This window comes from Macaca nemestrina, chromosome 2 (assembly GCF_043159975.1).
Source record: "Macaca nemestrina isolate mMacNem1 chromosome 2, mMacNem.hap1, whole genome shotgun sequence".
Classification (NCBI taxonomy): Eukaryota; Metazoa; Chordata; class Mammalia; order Primates; family Cercopithecidae; genus Macaca; species Macaca nemestrina.
Genome location: NC_092126.1, coordinates 147,737,583 through 147,759,547, shown reverse-complemented (window position 1 = coordinate 147,759,547; position 21,965 = coordinate 147,737,583). Strand labels below are relative to the sequence as shown.

At 42.6% G+C, this 21,965-nt stretch overlaps 1 protein-coding gene and 1 long non-coding RNA gene across 4 annotated transcripts in view; one reads left to right on the top strand and one right to left on the bottom strand.

Moving 5' to 3' along the window:
- Positions 1–2,122: 2,122 nt before the first annotated feature.
- On the bottom strand, positions 2,123–12,920 carry LOC105477659 (uncharacterized). The gene is made up of 3 exons (XR_984872.3): positions 12,721–12,920; positions 6,141–6,409; positions 2,123–2,249 (listed from the first exon to the last, which is right to left on the bottom strand). It is a non-coding gene; the product is annotated as an uncharacterized lncRNA (long non-coding RNA).
- A 132-nt stretch (positions 12,921–13,052) lies between these two features.
- Positions 13,053–21,965, top strand: part of LOC105477646 (RAD18 E3 ubiquitin protein ligase) — an 82,375-nt gene continuing 73,462 nt past the window's right edge. For 2 of the 3 annotated variants that reach the window (XM_011734212.2, XM_011734210.2), the window contains exons 1-2: positions 13,053–13,200; positions 17,472–17,553. In XM_011734212.2, the coding sequence (XP_011732514.1) occupies positions 13,150–13,200; positions 17,472–17,553 (133 nt within the window). In that variant the 5' untranslated portion in view covers positions 13,053–13,149. Of the gene's footprint in view, positions 13,201–17,469; positions 17,554–19,491; positions 19,601–21,965 lie in introns of those variants that run through there. The other variant, XM_071092125.1, reaches the window with a different exon arrangement.

Genomic DNA, 21,965 nt, shown 5'->3' with positions numbered 1-21,965 from the left:
AGTTTTCTTTTCTTTTCTTTCTTTCTTTTTTTTTTTGAGATGGAGTCTCGCTCTGTTGCTCAGGCTGGAGCGCAGTGGCCGGATCTCAGCTCTGCAAGCTCCGCCTTCCGGGTTTACGCCATTCTCCTGCCTCAGCCTCCCGAGTAGCTGGGACTACAGGCGCCGGCCACTTCGCCCGGCTAGTTTTTTGTATTTTTTAGTAGAGAAGGAGAGACAGGGTTTCACCGGGTTAGCCAGGTTGGTCTCGATCTCCTGACCTCGTGATCCGCTCGTCTGGGCCTCCCAAAGTGCTGGGATTACAGGCTTGAGCCACCGCGCCCATCCTAGAGACGAGTTTTCACCATGTTGGCCAAGCTGGTCTCGAACTCCTGATCTCAAGTGATCCGCCCGCCTCGACCTCCCAAAGTGCTGGGATTACAGGCGTGAGGCAGCGGGCCCAGCCAGGAGGAAGTATTATTATTAGTGTTTCTGAGCCTTGAGTGCCCCCATTCAGTGTTGTTTCCAGCTCTGCTTCCATTCTCCATCCAGACATCCACACATAGTCCGTCTGACCCTCTGAGAGATTGATTCAAATTCTTCCCAATATGGAGATCAATGGCCCCTGCATGCTGCAGAGCTGCAGACCTCCCTTCCCAGGCAACTCAAAGTCCTGTCATCTGTGGAACAAGATTTTCCTTCTTCATTTGTCAGTTATTGTAACTGAACATAGACTGGCGCTTAGAGGAGTTTAATCTTCTGATAAATAGCATGGCCCTTTTTGCTTTATACCATGCTGTCGAGAAATGTATTAAGGACTTGCTTGGTTACCAGTGACAACAACCCAACTTAGTCTGGTTTGTATCACAAGGCATGCTTTTTGCCCCATCTGTATGGAAAGTACAGAGATAAAAATGGATGCAGGCAGGCTGGGCCCAAGTATTCCAAGGATGTCAACAGGATTGGGTCTCTCCACTTCTCAGCCCTGCATTCCTTCACACTGCACTCTCAGGCTGACTCTTCTCAAGTGATGGCAAAGATGGCAAACAGCAGTTTTAGGCTTGCGTCCTAGCATTTGGCTACACCCCTAGAAAAAACTATATCTCTTTCCCAGTGAATGAGTCAGAGTCCCAGGATTGCCTCTGATTGGCCTAGCTTGAGTCACATGCTTACCATGAACCAATCACTGAGTGGAGGGTGGGTCTTACTGTAACTGATCAGATCTGGTTACTTGCCCAGTCTTGAGCCAGATTTGGGATCAGCCTTGCCTGACCACATGGTTGAGAGTAGGGTAAGGGCTGTTTCCCAAAAGGAATAGACGAGTTCTATGATTGGAAGAATGATGCTGGGGCCAGGTGTGGTGGCTCACTCCTATAATCCCAGCACTTTGGGAGGCCAGGGAGAGGTTCACTTGAGGGCAGGAGTTTGAGACCAGCCTGGGTAACACAGTGAGACTCTGTCACTATACACACACACACACGCACAAAATGAGGTAGGCATGCTGGCGTGAGCCTGTAATTCCTGCTACTTGGGAGACTGAGGTAGGAGGATCTCACTTGAGCCCAGGAGTTTGAGGCTGCACTGAGCCGTGATCACACCACTGCCCTCTAGTCTGGGCAGCATAGTGAGATCCTGCCTCTTGAAAGAAAGAAAGAAAGAAAGAAAGAAAGAAAGAAAGAAAGAAAGAACAAAGATGCTGAGCAGGCAAAGCCCAGAGAGCTTATCAAGAGCTCCAGTCTCCAGAGGACATTCTTGAGAAACACATTCATAGCACGGTGTTGGACATTCTCTCATCCCTTCCCCAGGTCCACAGGCCCCTGTCGACTGCAGGATGACACCCCTGTCTCCAGGTAAATGCTTTGTGTTTCCATAGCACCCATCCCCAAAAAGGAGTACAGCCACCCTGGTGGATATGAAGGAGGACTCCAAGGCCAGGCTGCCTGGGTTTAAATCCCAGCTTCCTTCCTTTCCAGCTGAAAGTCCTCAGGAAAGTTAACACTTCAGTTTTCTCATTTCTAAAGTAAGGACACTAACAGTCCTGCCTTTAGGCTTGCTGTTGGGCTAGAGAAACCTGCATCTGACATAGAGAAACCCTCAATAAATGTAGCTGCTATAGTTGTGATCTTGCCTTTTGGAAAGTCTTGATTCCAGTGCCCCAGTCCCAAAGCTGCATTCACCATTTTCTCCATATGTTCATTTTGAGCACTCACTGTGTGCTAGGCACTGTTTTAAGCAATTTTTCATAGACGGTCTCATCCTCTTGCAACAGACAGCTATAAGATAAAAACTATTATTAGTCCTGTGAGGTTCAGAGAGGTAAAGTAACTTGCCCAAGATCACAGTAGATAAGTGGTAAACCCTAATGCTTGCACATCAGCTCACACGAGTGTTCAGCTCCCTCCATTCTCCACATTAATTTCTTTGTTTCCAACATGGCTGGCCAAGGTCTCCATTCCAGTGATGCCAAACATAGAGACACCTGTGTTTCTTGTAGACCCAGCAGGAGGGAGGTTCCTGGTCACCATCCCTTCCTTGGCCTCCAGATACAGACATAATGTATGTGGCTGCAGGAGCCCAGATCGGGTGAATTCGACATTTTGTCCCCTATAGGCCCAGCACAGGACCCTGCACATAGTGCTTACTAAATGATGGGTTAGAAGAAAAGATGAGAAGTAAATAAATTATGCATGAGTGGGGTGATTGCCTATCTGCATTTCCCTCTCAAAGCGTGAGCCCGCATCCAGCCTGATACTCTGCTGCCCTCATGTGGTCATTTGTAAGATGGCAGGCAGGGTAAGCAACCTCTGATTTTTATAATGAAAAATTTCAAATTTACAGAATACAGAGAATCGCACAGTTAAACCATTCTATCTATCATCCAGTTTTTAAAATTATTCACATTTTTATGAGTTTGCCTTACTTCTTTTTCTGAATTTCAAAAAAAATCACTAACACCATGACCTTTTACCCTGAAACTTGTATGTCTCTAAAAATGACATTTTCCTGCATAATGACGATCCCATGACCACACAGAATATAACTAATGACAATTTCTCAATAAAATATATTACTTAATCCATATTCAATTTTCCTTGATTGTTCCAAAAATGTCTTTTAAATGTTGCTTTGTTCAAATCAGCATCCCGTCTAATGAGTATTGTCTCTTCATTTTTCTAGAGTATGCCCCGTCACGACCGACTGAGCTTGTTTTCTGGTGAAATGCTCCACAGTCAGCATTTGCCTGACTGCTTCCTTGAGTTGTCAATTCACAGGTTGCTGTCCTCCCCTGGATGTTTTTTATTTTATTCTTTTTTTTTTTTTAGACGGAGTGATGGAGTCTCACCTCTGTCGCCCAGGCTGGAGTGCTGTGGACCAATCTTGGCTCACTGCAAGGTTCGCCTCCTGGGTTCACGCCATTCTCCTGCCTCAGCCTCCCGAGTAGCTGGGACTACAGGCGCCTGCCACTAGGCCGGGCTAATTTTTTGTATTTTTAGTAGAGACGGGGTTTCACTGTGTTAGCCAGGATGGTCTCGATCTCCTGATCCCGTGATCCACCCGCCTCAGCCTCCCAAAGTGCTGGGATTACAGGCGTGAGTCACCGTGCCCGGCCTATTTTATTCTACTTATTTTTTTGAGATAGGGTGTCATTCCATCGCCCAGGCTGGAGTGCAGTGGTGCAATCACGGTTCACTGCAACCTTGCCTTTCTGGACTTAGGTGATTTTCCCACCTCAACCTCCTGAGTAGCCAGGACTACAGGTGTGCACCACCATGACTGATTAATTTTTTGTATATATGTGTGTGTGTGTGTGTGTGTGTGTGTGTGTGTGTGTATATATATATATTTTTTTTTTTAGAGACGGGAGGGGCTGAGTCTCACGATGTTGCCCAGGCTGGACTACAGGTGTGCACCACCATGACTGATTAATTTTTTGTATATATATGTGTGTGTGTGTGTGTGTGTGTGTGTGTGTGTATATATATATATATATATATATATATATATATATATATATATATTTTTTTTTAGAGACGGGTGGGGCTGAGTCTCACGATGTTGCCCAGGCTGGTCTCAAACTCCTGGGATCAAATTTGGCCTCCCAAAGTGCTGGGATTACAGGTGTGGGCCACCACGCCTGATCCTACTCTGTGTGTCTTTTAAACGGTAAGCTGGATCTAAACCTTTGATTAGATTAAGTTTCACTAGTTTTGGAGAGTACACTTCCTAGGCGACATGCACTTCATGTTACATCACATCAGGAGGTGCCCACTGCTTGGTGCCCACTTTTAGGAACAAAAATCTTGATGAATAAGTTCAGGTGGGTTCATCCTCATCTTTCTCTGTGAGTAACAAGTGAATTTGTTGGCCAGATAATTTGGGGACCTGATACATATCCAGTTCCCCAAGAACCACTCTTATAATTGTTTTATCACCCACTGGTGATCATTGCCTGAAACAATAATATTTCATTAGAATCTGCAAAATGGTGAGTTTCTAATTTTATCATTCCTTCTCTATGTTTTGCTATTAATAGAATACTTATCCACAAGAGCTAGTATTTCTCTAAACATAGCTCATTCTTAAAGGAGGAATAAATACTTAATTCTTTTCTATTATTTATCCACTTTCAGAGTAAGAAGCTGATACAATGACAACCCCCAATGGCAGTAAACGAAGGCTTTCCTTTGTTTTGCTGAGATTAATTATAACTTTCTGGATGTAAAAATATCCAGTGCATTTCAATCCATTGCAATTGATGTTCTTTTTATTGCTTAAGTACATAGGAGCAAGTTCAAAATGCCTCTTACATCCGCTGGTTTTCAACTTCTTTACTGGGGCACAATAAGATATTCTAGGCTCATCTTGTACCTGCCCTGCCCCAGACCTACAATGAAACATTTCTCCAAGACACACTAATTCCTTTTGGTGGGGATGGTATTTAGAGACCACACTCCACACACAGCAAGTGGGAGAGCTGAGATTTGGACCCACGCTGTCTGACTTCAGAGTTGGTGCTCTTAACCTTTGTACCCTCTGGGCAGCATATTTATTAGTGATGATAACAGTAACAATTACAACTATAACTCCCACTGCCATACGCAGCCATTCCCCATGTGACAGGTGCTCTGCTAGGTGCTGTCCAGCCTTTTTAAAAGACCTAATCCTTATAACAGCCCTCTAAGTTAGTCATTATTATTTCAGTCTTACAGAAGAGGAAAATAAGGCTCAGAGAAATGAGTGTCTTATCCGAGACCAGATGGTAAGTGACAGAGCATGGACTCAGATTTCTGTCTGTGTGACTCTAAATTATGTTCCCTTCGTTGCTGTAAACTATATCAATTGGTGACAATTCTGTCTCCTTTCAACGGTTCTTTGCTTGGCTCCCTGAGCCCTGGCACTCCTATGTCCCAGGGTCCCAGGTTCAGGCCTGTGTTTGGTGTCTTTCTGGGTAACTCACCCAGAGAACATTTTTTTGGGTCCCCACTACATTCATGGTGTCTTTCCAGTCACTCATGGCTGTGCTAGGGCACAGAGGAGCTGGGATGAGAAAGGCTGGTTCTGTCTCCTCCAGGAGCCCATGGTTTAGTGAGGGAGACTAAACAGGTGCAATTAGTGTGTTTGTGCTATAATATAAGAGGTATAACCTGCTTTCATTCCCCCAGAGGAGCAGTCAACTCTCCTATGGGGCTCTGGGAAACCACATAAACTTTAACAACCGAAAAACTGGGGCTGTCCGGACACCATGACGGATGGTGGGAGAGATTTTCTAGCACAAGACTCAGCTACACACCTTTCAAATAGTTGCAGGTTGGTGACTGCCTCTTTGTAAGGAAGAGTGGCTAGGAGCCTATGGAGGCAGGAGGAGTTGCATGGGCCAGCCCCTGACACTGCATAATCGGAATTATGCAGCAGAATGGAAGCAGAGCAGAGACAGGCACGGGGGTCTAACAGAGCAGGAGAGGATGCTGGGAGTTGGCTATGGGAAAGATGAAAGACCAGCAGGACTGGGGCTCCAGCCACTCTGTATCTGGGGGTTCCTGAGCCAGGCTCCAGCAAGTGGAAGACTCCTGTATAGGGTCACTGTGGTTTTTAATCACTGCATCAGTAAGCCATTGCTATGGAACAACCCAAGCCCAGACTTAGAGGCTTAAAAGAATAAATACCTATTATTTACTGTGATCCCGTGGGTATGTTGAGCAGTTTTCTGGTCAGGGTTGGCTGAGCTGTTCTCTGCAGTAAGCAGATGCTTTGGCTGGGGCTGGATAATCTAGGATGAGCTCACTCCTATATTGTAGGTGGCTTGATGTTGCTGGGGTGACAAAGATGACTTGGCCCTCTCTCTCTGATCACCCAGGAGGATCACAAGCTGGGGCTTATTCCCATGGTGGCTATTAGTGCACAAGCCTCTGCTTGGGTCACCCTTGTTAATGTCCTGTTGGCCAAAGCAAATCACAAGATCAACCCCAGATTCGAAGAGTGGAGCCACAGACCCACCTGTTGCTGGAAGGAGTCCCGTGGAAACAAAGTGTGGGTAGGCAGGGAAAGAATTTACAAGCATTTTTGCAATCTGCTTACTTGCAGGCACCCATTTCCTCTTTTTCTGTATGTCATACCCTGTTGTTCGTTTGGGGCATCACTCCCATTCCCAAACTCATACTTAGATAATCTGAGGCACAGCGATTGGTTCAAGGATGGGCACATGACCCAATTCTGGCCAATGAGACTTGGTCCTGGTGCTTTCGCTGAGACCTGTTGGGAATGAGGTCCGTCCTTTCTACTAAGGCAGCTATGCTAATGGAATATAGGCCTGGAGCTTCTGGAGCCATGTTGTCCTCTCATGGGGGGAGCCTGCATGAACATTAAGCCGACAATGAGGGAAGAAGATATAAGGCATTAAGAAAGAGTGATTGTGACCGGGCGCGGTGGCTCACACCTGTAATCCCAGCACTTTGGAAGCCTGAGGCAGGGAGATCACGAGGTCAGAAGTTCAAGACCAGCCTGACCAATATGGTAAAACCCCGTCTCTACTAAAAATACAAAAATTAGCTGGGGGCACACCTCTAGTCCCAGTTACCAGGGAGACTGAGGCGGGAGAATTGCTTGAACCCCGGGGTGGGTGGAGGTTGTAGTGAGCTGAGATCGCACCACTGCACTCCAGCATGGACGACATAGTGGGACTCTGTCTTAAAGAAAAAAAAAAAAAGAGTGATTGAGAGGGAAGAAGAGAGACCACTTGGATTAAGCCTCAGGACTTTTCAGTTACATGAGCTAACACGCTGACTTTCTTGCTTACGCCATTTTGAGTTGGCTTTCTAATTCAGCACTTTGAACCAAAAAGCTCTAATACAGTTCCCTCCCTTAAAAGTTCTTCCTCTCTGATCTCAAAGCTCTTCCCATCTGCAGACCTGGGCTTGGACTGGGCATTCCGCTGTCTAGTATACTTGTCACCTCTGCCTGGGCATATAGTAGGTGCTCAGTGAACACTTGTTTGAAGGATCAATAGGAAGGGTTGGGACTCCTACTAAGAAGAGGCTGTGGTGACAGACAGGTAGCTGGCCCCAGTGAGAAGCTCCCAGAGGTGATGGCGGTCTAACAGGCAGGTGGAGGGGGTAATGGGCACAGTCTGTAAGTGTAAACAAGACCTAGCTGTCCCAGGGCTGGGAGGGAGAGAATAAGGCAGGGTCCATGTCTGGGAGGAATCAAGTAGGGGCCTGGTCACAGGGACACAGCAAGGCCTTCTTCCTAGAACTGGGGTCCACAGTAAGCATGAGGTCCACAGCACTTTTACCTCCTCCGGACTGTGCCACCCAGGTTCAGCCCCTGTCACCTTCTTCTACTGTACACTTTCCACTCCCATCCTTTCTTCACCCAGCAGCTAGAATGACCTTTGGAAAATGTAAATTACACCTCTGCCTAAAGCATCTAAGGGCTTCCCACCTGTGCTTATAGCAACATAATATTAATGACAGCTGACACACAGGGCTTAGTAGTTGCCAGGCACCCTTCTAGGCATTATACCTACAATAACTCCTTTAATTATCACAACATCCCTACAAGGCAAATACTAATATTATCCCCACTTTACAGATGAGAAAATTGAGGCACAGAGAGGTCAACAACTTGCCCAAGTTAACATGGATTAAAATCTGAACTTTTTACTAAGGCATGGAACTCTCCATTTCTGGGGTCTTTGGGTCTTTGCATGGCTGCCTCTGTCTTATCAGTTGGGTCTCTGCACGTACTTCACTTCCTCAGAGGAAGCCTCCCGGATCATCCAATTTACAGTGTCCCCTCCTCTGTCTATTTCATCATCCTCTTTTATTGTTTTTACATTAGTTACTGTTTTATGCAATTATCTTACTCATTTTCTTACAAACTCTCTTTTTTTGTCCTGGTTCCACGCTCGCCCCCAGGCTGCCAGCTCCGAGAGAGCAGAGACCATATCTGTCTTATTCACCTCTGTATTCTAGCACCTGGCACAAGTGGGGAGTGGCTCAATAAACATTTGTTAAAATGAATGGAGGAAGGGAGAGAAGGAGGCAGGGAGGAAGGAAGAAAAAAATAAGGAAGGAAAGAAGGACAGAAGAAAGGAAGGAAGGAAGGAAGGAAGGCAGGAAGGAAGGAAGGAAGGAAGGAAGGAAGGAAGGAAGGAAGGAAGGAAGGAAGGAAGGGGAGAGAGGGAGCTCCTTTAATATCCCCTTTCCCATAACTAGAATGAGGAAGATGGGGCCTAGAGGAAGAGAGTGCTGGGCAGAGAGGAATAGGATGAAGAGAACCTGGAAAGGAGCTCAGGGGCCACAGGACATCCCCAGGTTAATCCAGGGCAGGTCCCACACTCAGTTGGGAGAATGCTTCCCTAATTAGGGTTGCCAGATTTGGCAAATAAAAATACAGGATGCCCAGTTAAATATTTGAATTTCAGCTAAACAACAAATAATTGGTTAATATGTTGTGTGCAGTATTTGGGACAGATTTACACTAAAATGTTGTGTGCTGTTCATCTGAAATTCAAATTTACTGGGCAACTTGTATTTTATCGGGCCATCCTATTCTGGCTCCTCACTGTGTGCTGTGTGCCACTGAAGATTGCACTAAACACTAGCCTGCTTTTATTTTACATGGAACATTTTGTTTTTAGTCCTGAATAAGGAAGTACAATCTCTTTATTGATCTAACAGAAGGAGAAAGTTCGTACAAACAGCAGCTTGTTAAGAGGAGAATGGCTCCCAGGGTTAGATAAACACCCAAGACAAATGCCTTCTCCTGAGCTCAAAGTGAGCTTGTGTTCTTGAACTTTCCTTCCTGGGCTCAGAGGTGGGCTAGATGGGATCTATCTCCCTGGGTGCTGCTGAAGATGGCAGGAAGAGGAACGCTCAGCCTGGGAGGAAAAGATTTATGGGAACGTGGGCTTAATGGGTGATTCATCCATTCATTCAGCCTCACCCAGCAGCTATTGGCAGACACTCAGAGATGAATGGCACCGGGTTCTGTCCTGGAGGCTCTCCATAAATAGGGAAATGAATTTTGGCCCCAGGACCAACAAGTACTGCCTTCTTCCAAATCTGTCTCCATGGTTGAATGCAAAGAGTACATTTTTGTCCCTGTCTTTTCTCTCTCTCCCTTTCTCCTTCCCCATTCTTTCTCTTTTTTCTCATCTCCTCTCTCTTCCTCTCTCACCTTTCCAGCCATTTGTCACCTTAAACCTAATTACCTTGTCCAACTAGTACTGTGAAAAAAACGATTACTGGTTTACTCAGGCCACGGACCTGGTCTTAGATGCTTTTCCCTTGTCTCTCCAAGACCCCACTTCTCCCGCATCCAGAACTATCCAACATTTTTCAGTTCAGCCTGGCATTTATTTGCATGCCGTTCTATGATTGGCTGATACAAAGCGGGGGGCGGGGGTGGGCACCGTTAACCTCCATTCCTCATCTTCCTGTTGGGAGTCCCACTAGGTCCAACAACCTCAGATTCTCAGACCTGGCTCTGCCCCTTGTCTTGGTTTGCTTAACTGTTTCTCCAAAAAAAAAAAAAAAAAAAAAAAAAAATCAATGGGTGATTTCATCTGGCTAGAGGTTAAAAGACCTAGGTTCAGTCCTGGACAATGCCACGCACAAACTGTGGTTTATGTGAGTCCCCTTGCCTCTCTGAGACTCAGTTCTAATGATGAAGGCCTTATGAGAATATTCTGTAGTGGTTAATATGGACTCTCGAGCCAGACTGCCTGAGTTCAAATATTTCATCTTCCACTACCAACAGGGTGCCCTGTGAATAAGTCAAATAAGTACATACGTGTAAAAAACTTAGAATGGCGCTTTGCATAACAAGGTCCTAATAAATGTCAGCTATTATTGTAGTGGCTATTAAAGTCCTTTCTCTAAATGCTATTAGTATTAATATGATTGCCCAGCAAGTATTTGGGCGCAAGCTGGGAAAAATCAATTTACTACAGCTTTGGCTCAGAGGCCAGAGGGTTCTTATGAAGAGAGCTCAGAGGAGTGAAGTCGTAAGCTCTCTGAACCTCAGTGTCCTCATCTGTAAGATGGCAATAACAATCTGATCTCTGCCTGTTTCCCAGGAAAGCTCAAGTGTCTGGCCCATTGTAAGCATTCAGAAAATATTTGTGAAATGAAGTAGTGAATGGACCACGTGGGGCGACAATGACATGGCAAGCTGCAGGGTTCTGCCCTGAGCCACATCTGTGCTACTTGCTGCCTGTAAGACTTGATGTAACAGAGGCCTACAGAAGGCAGTTGGTGAATGCTGAGTTGAACAGACAGGCTGAGTGGCGTGCTAATTAGTGCTTCACATTTGGAAACAAGCACTCTTATAATCTCTTGGTCAAAGTGCAAATGTATCAGTGTAGCCTTACTGGAGGACCATTTAGTGCTACCTATCACAGAGAGCACACAAACTGACCTATCAGTTCCATTTATAGAAAATCATCCCCAGATATCTTGACTCAAGTGTGCCAAGATTTATAGAGATAGCATGTTCACTGCAGCTCTTTGCAATAGCAAAAAGAACTAGAAACAACCTAAATGCCCCATAATACAGAACTACACAAATAAATTGTAGTACATCCATATTATGGTCTATCTAGCTATTAGAAGGAATGAGATAAATTTATATGTACAAACATGTAGAGGTCTCAAGAGGTATGGTGGTATGGTTAAGTAAACAAACAAAACCCTCAAGTTGGCAGAGCTATGCATTTAATATAACATGTATGAAAAAAAGTATCTATGTTTGTATCTTGTTTAAGAAAAAAATTGTCCAGTGATACTTGTTAAAGCACAATAAGGAAGACTTAATCAGGACAATTCAAGTAGGTATACAGACCACTGCAACTGGGTCTTGTAATTGTTGAAGACTGGGCTCAACTCTGAATACAACATGAGCAAATGGAAATTTATAGACAGGAAGCAGGGTGGGGAGCAGTGCATGAAAAATTACTAAGAGGAAACATCAGGGGTAACAGTAGATTCTTGCTGAAGAGGCCAGGGTGATCAGACATCAACTGGGGGACGGTGGAGGATGAGGAACCCATCAGATATCAAGGGTGATCACATATCAAAGGTGGGGATTCTTGGTAACTTGATTTAGCAGGGTTTTTTTTGCTAAAACTGGATTTTTTAAGGAAGTACACAGATTGGCCTAAGAGAAGGTTCAGGAGCCTGATTAAAGTTCGCTCAAGCAAAGAATGTTTGTCAATCTGCCTAGGAAGTATCTGGAAGGCTATATGCCAAAGTTAACAGTGCTTCTCTCTGAAGAAAAACTGTACATTAAAATTTTAATATTGTAGCAGGACGAGCCGCAGACAAAACTTCTCAGACACTGGTTAAAGAAGGAAGAGGTTTTTTATTCAGCCGGGAGCATCGGCAGATGCATGTCTTAAGAGCCGAGCTCGGCCGGGCGCGGTGGCTCAAACCTGTAATCCCAGCACTTTGGGAGGCCGAGGCGGGTGGATCACGAGGTCAGGAGATCGAGACCATCCTGGCTAACATGGTGAGACCCCGTCTCTACTAAAAAAAATACAAAAAACTAGCCGGGCGTGGTGGCGGGCGCCTGTAGTCCCAGCTACTCGGAGGCTGAGGCGGGAGAATGGCGAACCCGGGAGTTGGAGCTTGCAGTGAGCCGAGATCGGGCCACTGCACTCTAGCCTGGGCCACACAGCGAGACTCCGTCTCAAAAAAAAAAAAAAAAAAAAAAAAAAAAAAAAGAGCCGAGCTCCCCGAGAAAGAAATTCTTGGCCTTTTTAAAGGCTTACAACTTTAAGGGGTCCACATGAAAGGGTCGTGATAAATCAAGCAAGCGTGGAAACATGCCTGGGAGCTACGTGAATCAACTAACAGAACAAAAAGTTTTACAATGCTTTTTTCATACAGTGTCTGGAATTTACAGATAACAGAAGTAGTTTAGGCCAGGTTGATGTTATTATTATTACTTTTTTTTTTTTTTTAACTCTTAGGGCCGGATGGTGGTGCCAAGGTTGTCTGGCTATTTATCTTACTTTTGTTTCTTTCTAACTGTTTGCTTTCTCTCTTTTCTTCTGTCTTGTGAACCAGGCAAGGTGTGGGGAGGACGGCAGCAGGAGTAGTAGTGGTCTCCTTCCTTAATATGAATAAAAGCAAGAGCTCCCTTTTAAAGCCCAGATGTCTTATTTGGAATCTGACTCGAAACTCTGTCCTCTTTTTCGGGCGCAGCCTTCCTCTTGTGTAAACTGACAATGATAACACTTACCTCCCAGTGTTGTAAAATGGGAGAGAGAAAGTAATGGATATAAAAACTTCTGTTCAGAGCAGGGACGGATCGTCATTGCGATCAGGGTGGGCGACCCGAAGGGGGTCATGAGCTTAGACCTTGACAGATCTGTCGTGGTCTGGATTTGGTTTGATTCCTGGCTATCTTTTCTTAACATTCAACTGGCTCTAGGTTTTCTAACCCACTCACTTTCTTCAAGGTAAGTGTGGCAGAAGCCTGGCGCATGCGCAGTACAAGCACCGTAAGCGGCGCCCCGCCCACATACTACTACAACTTCCGGCAGGCTCCGCGCCTGCCTCAGGCGCGTCGCGGGTTGCTGACGTAATGCAGTAGCGCGGGGAATTTCGAGTGGTATTGGAGCGCCAGAGGCTAGTGGGTGGCGGACCCCTAGCATCTTCGGGAGAGACCATGGACTCCCTGGCCGAGCCTCAGTGGCCTCCGGGCCTGGCAGTCATGAAGGTGAGTGCTTCGGAGAGGTTGGGAGCTCCCGGGTGTCTGCGGGGGGAGGTCCCTCCCTTTGAGGAGGATGTCTTCGCCTTAAGGAGAAAGGATGAGGCGCGAGCGTAGCCCTGGGCCAGGGTACCCGGCTCTGCTCTGCCACTAGCCGACCGCGTGGCTCTGGGTCTCAGTTTACTCCTCTGATAAGTGCCAAGGACAAGCCTGGTGAGCTGAGGTTGGCAGTCTTATGGAACCAGATATTCTGCGATCCAATCCCAACAATAACTGGGAGAAGAGCAGTTATTCTAAACAGTGACATCGACAGCTGATCTTTACTGAAAGCTTACTTTGTGTCAAGCACTAAACAGTGACACCGGACATGGTTTTGGGTGGAAAGTTTATCAGATAACATGTATATAATCACGTAGCCGAGCAGGTAGTCTCCTTTACAGGCTCTTTCATTTATTCTGATTATTCTCAATAAACCTAGTGCTAGTTTGTTGTGACATGCTGCCCCAACTCCTCTCTAACACACCCTCACTCTTCTCTAACAATTGCTCGTCTCTCCGTCTTTTAAACAGAGATCAGGACTCAGGCCCAGCGCTGATCTTGCATTGCATCTAATGATTTCACTTAAATAACATTTATTTTTGTGGCCACTTTCGGTTTCAGCAAGGCATACCGGTTTCCATTTACAGTAGCGGTGGGCCCTGGATTTGCTCAAGAGCAGATGCACTTTGCTGTGCTGGCTAAAAATCAGTTGCTTAGTTTCTTCTTGCTCTGTGATTATTTCCGTTTCTGACAGTGGCTAAGGTAGCCTTCTTCTCTTCCTCAGTTTTGTAGACTTGGGGATTATAGTATCTGTCCCACTGACTCATAAATATGACTTTAGAATTAAGTGAAGGCTAAAGTAAGTAGGCCTTGTTCTTCTTGCTGTTATCAGTGACGTCTAGAGTGCTTGCGGACTTGAGATACCTGCATGACGAGAAGCTGACATTGTGAAATGATCCAGGAAAACTGTAGTTTTGAAGTTGTGGTGGGCTTGGTACCAGGATGCAGTGGAGAAGAGCACAGATATGAGTTCCAGTGGTCCTGAGTGAAATCTCCTCTCTGCCTCTTAACTGTGTGACCTTCAGTTAGTAACTTAACCTCTCTGAGCCTGAATTTCTTCAACTATAAATTAGAGACAAAAATAAACAGTTCATAGGATTGATTAAATAAATTAGTTGATGTATGTGGGCACAGATTCTGCTGTGTATTCACGTGCTTAATGCAGTGCCTGACACAAAGTGGGTGCTCAAATATTTGTTGCTTGATTGAAAGTATCTGGAATGTAGTAAGCATTCAATGAATGTATTTTATTATTATTAGCACGGTGTTGAGTGCTTCTCTCCCCTTTTAATTTGTTGTCATGAAGCTTGACTTGGATAAGGAAAGTAAAAGAGCTCTGTAACCTGTAAAGCTCCTGCTTTGTAGATTTAAGCATACTTTACATATTCCCACAATTTCAGTGTTCTTTAGAGGCGGGTTCCATGTCTTCTCTGACTTTGGTATCCCACCACAGCACTGAATGTAGAGTTTGGCACCACAGGGTGTTCAGTGAGTGTTCAACCAGAGAGTTGATTGAGCCCATATTTTTTGCTCACATTAGAATCATGGAATCTTAAGGTTAGAAAACCAGTCCCTTTCAGTATTTTAACCTCTTGTATAACACATCTGCCAATTTCTCACTTAATTTTTGCTTGAATTCTTCCAGGGACAAAGAACTATCAGATCCCAGAAGCAGATCTGACTGAAGTTACTTCTTTTATTGAATAGAAGTCTGACTCAGAATGCATGGTTGCTAACTTAGGATCCACCGAAAGACTTTGGAGTCTCAAGTTATTTGTAAAATTTTTGTATGTATATTTTTCTGAGAAGAGAGTCCATAGTTTTCATTCAATTTTCAAAGGAATCTGTAACCTCAAAAACTTAAAGAATATTTTTGTAATTATTACATTTTTCCACCTGTTTTCTACTTCTCTCTTTCACTTTCTCTCTCTCTAAAGTAAAGAAATTTTGGGGGATCTGCTGGCCACTCTCTATTTAGGCATCATTTTTTGTTTGGTTGGTTGAGGCACATGTGATATGCATGTTACTGTCTTGGAGTGACATGACCAGAAATTTTAACAGAAATAGCTTATCTGATGTAGTGTCAACTTCCACAAATTGTGCGCTACAGATCTTTCAGAATCATTCCTCCACCAGAAGAGGATGGCATAGATAAGAAAGTGTGATATGATAGACTAGTTCTGGCTTCTGGGCCTGCCTCTGCTCTTAATTTTTGTGTCTGTGACAGCTTACCATCCACAATAATGGAAGATTTTGGCAGGTTTTACTTTAACAAAAATTTACTGTTTTTGGCAGATCGTAAATGTAATATGTGTACACAGTAGAAAAAAATTAAAATTCAGAGTAAGATAAAGGAGAAAAATAAAACCATCCATGATTCTACCACCCAGAGAACCAGTGTTTACCATTTTACTTTATTTTCCTTTGGTTTTTATGCATTTAAAATTTGGGACCACTGTGGAGTCAACTTCTTGGGTTTGATCCAGCCAACTTAGGAACTCTGTAGGCTTTATTTTTAAAATTGGGATATTGATGCTGTGGACTTCGTAAGATTGCTCTGAAGATTAAACTGCAGAGTTGTTATGTATTATTGGCACAGATTTATTTTCTGATTTTTATTTTCCTATGGCATTAATTATCCTTTGAAAGCATGTTCTTTAATGACTGCCTAATATTTCATCATATGAACCGTTAGTGACATTAGTCTTTTTTTGTTTAAATTTTTAAAATTCAGGTAATAGGTTCACATGGTTCAAAATACACATAAAATAAAAAGTAAAAGTCTTCTTCTTACCATGTTCCTGGCCCTGATCATTATTTATGACTTCTTGTTTATATTCTCATAATTTATTTATATTTACGATGAAAACAGAATGCATTCTTTTTTCCTTTTTTTTCTTTTTTGAGATAGGGTCTCATTGTCGCCCATACTGGAGTGCAGTGACAATCACGGCTCACTGCAGCCTTGAACTCCTGGGCTAAAGCAATCCTTACACCTCAGCCTCCTGAGTAGCTGGGACTATAGGCATGCGTCACTACGCCCAACGAATTTTAAAATTTTTTATAGACATGGATTTTTGCTATTTTGCCCAGGCTGGTCTCGAACTCCTGGACTCAAACAATTCTCCTGCCTTGGCCTCCCAAAGTGCTAGGATTACAGGCAAGAGCCACCATGCTAGGCCTATTAAAATACATTCTTATTCACCTCTTCCTTTAAAAAAACGGTAGCATAGAATATGTACTGTCTGTACCTTATTTCCTTTATTCACTTATCTTGGCAATCTTTTCATACCAGTATGAAGGAGAGCATCGTCAGTTTCGCTCTGTCATGCAAGCTGGAGTACAGTGGTGTGGTGTGGGCTCACTGTAGCCTACGCCTCCTGGACTCAAGTGATCCTCCTGCCGAGAGCTTCCTCCTTTTAAAAAATATTTCCATTGAATGGAATACTATTTTAAACAATTTGAAAGATTTTAAGTTGCAAAAGTAGTTCCTTTCCTTTTGGATTGCATTCCAGGTTGGCACACATCTCTCTTTCCAAGTTGTCCACTTTCCCTTCCTCTGCTTTCACTGCCCCAGCTCTTTCCGGGCTTCCTCATTTGGCTCCATTGCGTGGTACCATGCAGAAAGCACTAGACTGCCAGAAGGGAGACAGGAATTTTGGTTTTGACTTGACTAATGCCTACTATTCTGTGCCTGCTCTTGATACCAGTTTCCTCTTTTGACTAGACAGTTTCTAGTGTTTGGCTTTAACATTCTTTGATTTGATTCTTAACCTGTGTGGTGGCAATGGCCACCTTTCACCCAATAGTGACTATAGGCTAAGTATTGGAATCCGAAGAGGAGGAGGCTTGGAGTAAGAGCTGGAAGTGCATTAGAAGTGGAACAGAAGTACAGTAGCCTTTATGTGAAGGGATGACAATATGGCACAAGAATCGGTACACCATCATCTTTAGCTGTCTAAAGCGATTTGGGCAACCTGAGACTGAATGTATAAGAGTCATATGAGAGAAATTTTTCTTTATTTGTCAAGATCCCTTGCAGTTTATCTGGAGTTAGCTTTTGAATTTGTGTATTTGACAAAGAATTTGAATTTTTTTTAGGGGATAGAGAAAAACTTTTGTGACAAGACTTCCAATTTTGATGTCTTTCTGATACGTATATATGCACATTTGCATTACAGACAATAGATGATTTGCTGCGGTGTGGAATTTGCTTCGAGTATTTCAACATTGCAATGATAATACCTCAGTGTTCACATAACTGTAAGTATGCTTTGTTCCTGTGAGTTAGTAAATTGTGATTTTTACATGAGGTAGTGTTAATTTAACACCAAAGATACGTGCACATATTTATGTTTCACCTTTAGCTCTTCTATCTTGTAGTTTTTCAGAAGGTCTTTTTCACTGCCTTCCTCTTGAATATTGAAGGTTTTTACAAGGCTTCTATATTTTCTACCTCGTTCCTCCTTGATATGTTTATGCCTTTTATAGCATTTATGGCAGTAAAATTTTTGGTCACAATAAGTGATTCTTTATTTGCCAAAGTGCTTTTTGATGTTAAGTTTCAGAATTTTTGTTTTTAACAGGGTAACAGATAGGTGGTTCCATCAAGTAGTACTTGATATAGAATTTCAAAGTTTAAAAATTCTGTAGCAGTATTTCCCCAGTGGGAGAATTCTATCACTGGCTTTATTACAGACAGTTTTATAACTTAACTGCTATGTGATGCTGGAAAGACTCACATTGGAATTTGTTTGTACTTCTCTTTATGAGTCTAGTATATAAGCATTTAAAAATATTGTACCTTGAGATATTTAGTGCATAGGGGTTACCCTGTCATTGTTGAGGAGGTAGACACACAGTTTATGGGTTATTTAGGATATTTAGGTTCATGGTCTTTCTTGTCCTCTATTTTTGATTTATCTTGGAAAGTTAAAAAACAGTCAACTTAGGCCTAAGAAATTGGTTTTAGTTGGTAGTAGCTTTGGTGAAAAAGTTTATGTAGAGAAGACATAATAAGAGGATAACAGTGATGGAAACACGGGCTTTAGAGACATCCTTGGGCTTGACTCTTGAAAATCTGGTGAGTAATTACTACTTCAGAAAATGTTTGTGAGAATTAAATGTGCAGAACTCACTGCACATTATGAGTCCTTAATAATGTTAGTTTTCTTCCAGACAAGATTCGCATTAAAACCAAGTTAAGTTTTGGAGATTGTTTTAAAATATATTTTAACATCATCTTTATTTGGGTATAATTTACATACAATAAAATACATCCATTTTAAGTGCGCATTAAAGTATAAAAGTGTTAATGAATTTTGACAAATGTGTATGCTGTGTAACGACTGCAATTAAGATACTGAACATTTTTATTATCTGATAAATTTCTCCGCATCTCAGTCAGTATGACCTCAGCTAGCCATCTGTAGTCTATTTCTGGACTTTTTTGTTCCATTGATCTTAGAAACTTTTTCACCAAAACTACTGCCCACTAAAACTATTTTTTTAGACCTAAGTTTACTGTTTTTTAGCTTTCCAAGATAAATCAACTTGAAAATAGAGGACAAGAAAGAGCATGAACCTAAATAATCTGTAAACTGTTTGTCTAGCTCCTGAACAATGATAGGATAACCCCTATTGCAGTAAATACCTCAAGGTACAATATTTTTAAATGCTTATATGTCTGTCCTTGTATCAGTATCACACTATCTTGATTACTGTGGCTTTGTAGTAAGTCTTGAAATCAGGCGTTGTAAGTCCTCCAACTTTTTTTTCTTTGGTTCTTTTAGGATCTTTGCATTTTAAATGCATTTTCCATATATAACTTAAAATCAGGTTGTCAGTTTCTACCAAAAGGCTGCTGGGATGTTCACTAGAATTGTATTGAATCTAGAGATCAATTTGGGAGAACTGACATCTTAACAATGTCGAGTCTTCAATGTGTGAATATGATATACTTCTCTATCTTTATTTCTCTCAACAGTGTTGTTTGATTTTCATTGCACAGACCTTGCACAAAGAAATATAACTTATATTGACCTTTCGTCTTCTGACTGCACTAAATTCACTTAATTCCGGCATATTTTTTGTTAATTCCTTAGAAATTTTTGCATACACAATCATGTCATTTGTGGGTAAAGACAGTTTTACTTCTTCCTTTCTGATCTATACGCCTTTGTATTTCTTTTTGTTACACAGGCTAGTACCTCAAGTACAGTGTTGGAAGTGGTGTGGATGGACATCCTGTCCTTACTCTTATTTTATGGGGAAAGCATTCAGTCTTTTACCATTAAGTATGATGTTAGCTGTAAGTTTTTTTATATTCTTAATATGTTTTCATAAACTTACCAAGTCGAGGCACTTCTCTACTCCTGGTTAGGTGAGAGAATTTTTTTTTTTTTAAATCATGAATGGGTGTTGAATTTTGTGAAGTATTTTCTGCATCTATGGAGATGCTCATATGATATTCTTCCTTTAGTTTGTAACATAGCTAATAACATTATTTTTGTTTTTTTGTTTTTGTTTTGTTTTGTTTGGGAGACAGGGCCTCACTCCCTCACAGTGGCTTTGTTACAGACTGGCTTTGTACTGTATTCCCCACTTATCTGTGGTTTCAGTTACCTGTGGTCAACTGCAGTCTGAAAATACTAAATGGGAAATTCTGAAAATAAGTAATTCATAAGTTTTAAATTGCACGATGTTCTAAGTAAAGCACTGATGAAATCTTGTGCCATCCTGCGCATGATGGAAATCATCCCTTTGTCAAGTGTATTCATGTTACATATGCCATCCACCGTTAATCGCTTAGTGACCATCCCAGTTATCAGATTGATTGTTGCAATATGGTAGTAATTGTAACTGTGTTGCAGAACACAGTAATTGTGTTCAAGTAGCCCTTATTTTACTTAATAGTAGCCCCAAAGCACACAAGTAGTGATGCTGGCAATTCAATATGACAAAGAGAAATCATAAAATGCTTCCTTTAAGTGAAAGATGAAAGTTCTTAACAAGGAAAGGAAAGAAAATTGTATGTTGCTAAGATCTACAGTACAATCTACAGTACCCCACAAGATATTTTGAGAGAAAGACCGCATTTACATAACTTTTGTTATAGTATATTGTTTTAATTCTATGTTATTAGTTATTGTTCCTAATCTCTTCCTGTGTCTTATTAATAAATTAAACTTTATCATAGGTAAGTATGTGTAGGAAAAAACGTAGTATAAATAGGATTCAGTACTGTCTGTGGTTTTAGGCATCCACTGTGGTTTATGGAATGTCTCTCCTGTGGATAAGTGGGCACTACCATGTAGAGAAAGCCCTTTACTAGTCAGCTTGACTGCAGATTCTAGGGGCCTCTTAAGCCTTTTCTGTGGATGTGTCTTCCCTGGACTTGTGATTATAAATTCCCAAGTAGAGAGCTTTGATCAGTTTTTTCATTAGCTGGTATTTTTCTCTCTCGTGTGTCTGTCCATGGTATTGCAGGTTCTCCAGAGTTGATGTAAGCCATTGACCTCTTTTTTGTTTTCAGCTGCCCTCAAGCATCTGAAGTATGCTGATCCAAACCATCCCAAGTTGAGTGAGACAGAAACCGTTCCCTTAGGCAGTCCTTTGAAAAGGTCAAATGTTGGTCGCACACTCCACTATTCTCTCCCTGCCTCCCCTCCCAAGATAAGCCACAGAGCTATATCAGCCTCTGTCTGCTGTACTATGGGTCCTCTGGATCAGTAGCAAGCTACCCAGCTCTTTTTTGTTCTTAGCAGACTGCATTCACCTAGAACATGCTGGGTTCATGCTTAGTGAGGTGAGACAGAAGCCAGTCCTATGGGCATCTCTTGAAAAAGCTAGAACATTGGACTGTGTTTCCCTTCTTTCTCCCCCCAGGCAGAAGGTTGGGGGTTTCTCTTCCTTGCTGAGCTGGGGGAGGCACAGTGGCCAGTGAGTGTGGTACTAGTCCAGACCTTTGCTTTTGTTCTCAGTGGCCCTCAACCAGGTTCCCTTTTCTGTCAGTGTGTAGATTCAGGCAGTTCAGAAACCAGTTTCTCAAGTAGCCCCCACAATGTAAGTGCTTGTCTTCTGTTTGCCTCCCTAGGGATATATGTTCTTTGCTCGCTTCTTCATGACTTATAGCTGTCACTTATGCCATTCTTTAAGAGGAAGTCAGTGGAGGAACATTTCAGTAATGATTTTTTTATTTTATGAGCACTTTTTTTTCACTTGTGAAGTCTCAATATTCAGTAGGCCTTTTCTGCTAAACACCAGTTGTCACAAGTCCCATCATGTCTAAAATTGGCTCTGGGTCTGTAGTGTTTTAATGACACAAAGCCCCCAGGGCTTTAGTAGAAGCCAGGTCTGTCATGTTCTGATATCATCTTGGATTGACTAGAATTGGTGATCCAGAATCCTAGGTATTTATTGCTGCTTCTTAGATTTTTCATGATTTACCATTTTTAAATCATCTTATTTTGTTTTGTTCTGTTTAGGTTTTTGGATATGAGTAATAAACACCACATTTGTAGTTCTGCAGGTACAAAGGTGTGAGTGGGTTGCCTTGGCAGAATGCAGGTCAATTAAATTGATCTAAATTTGTGCTATTAAAGAGTATTTTGGGGGCAAGAGGGGGCAGACCTACTCCAACCCATAAAACACCATTAAGTGAGAAATGGTCTTGC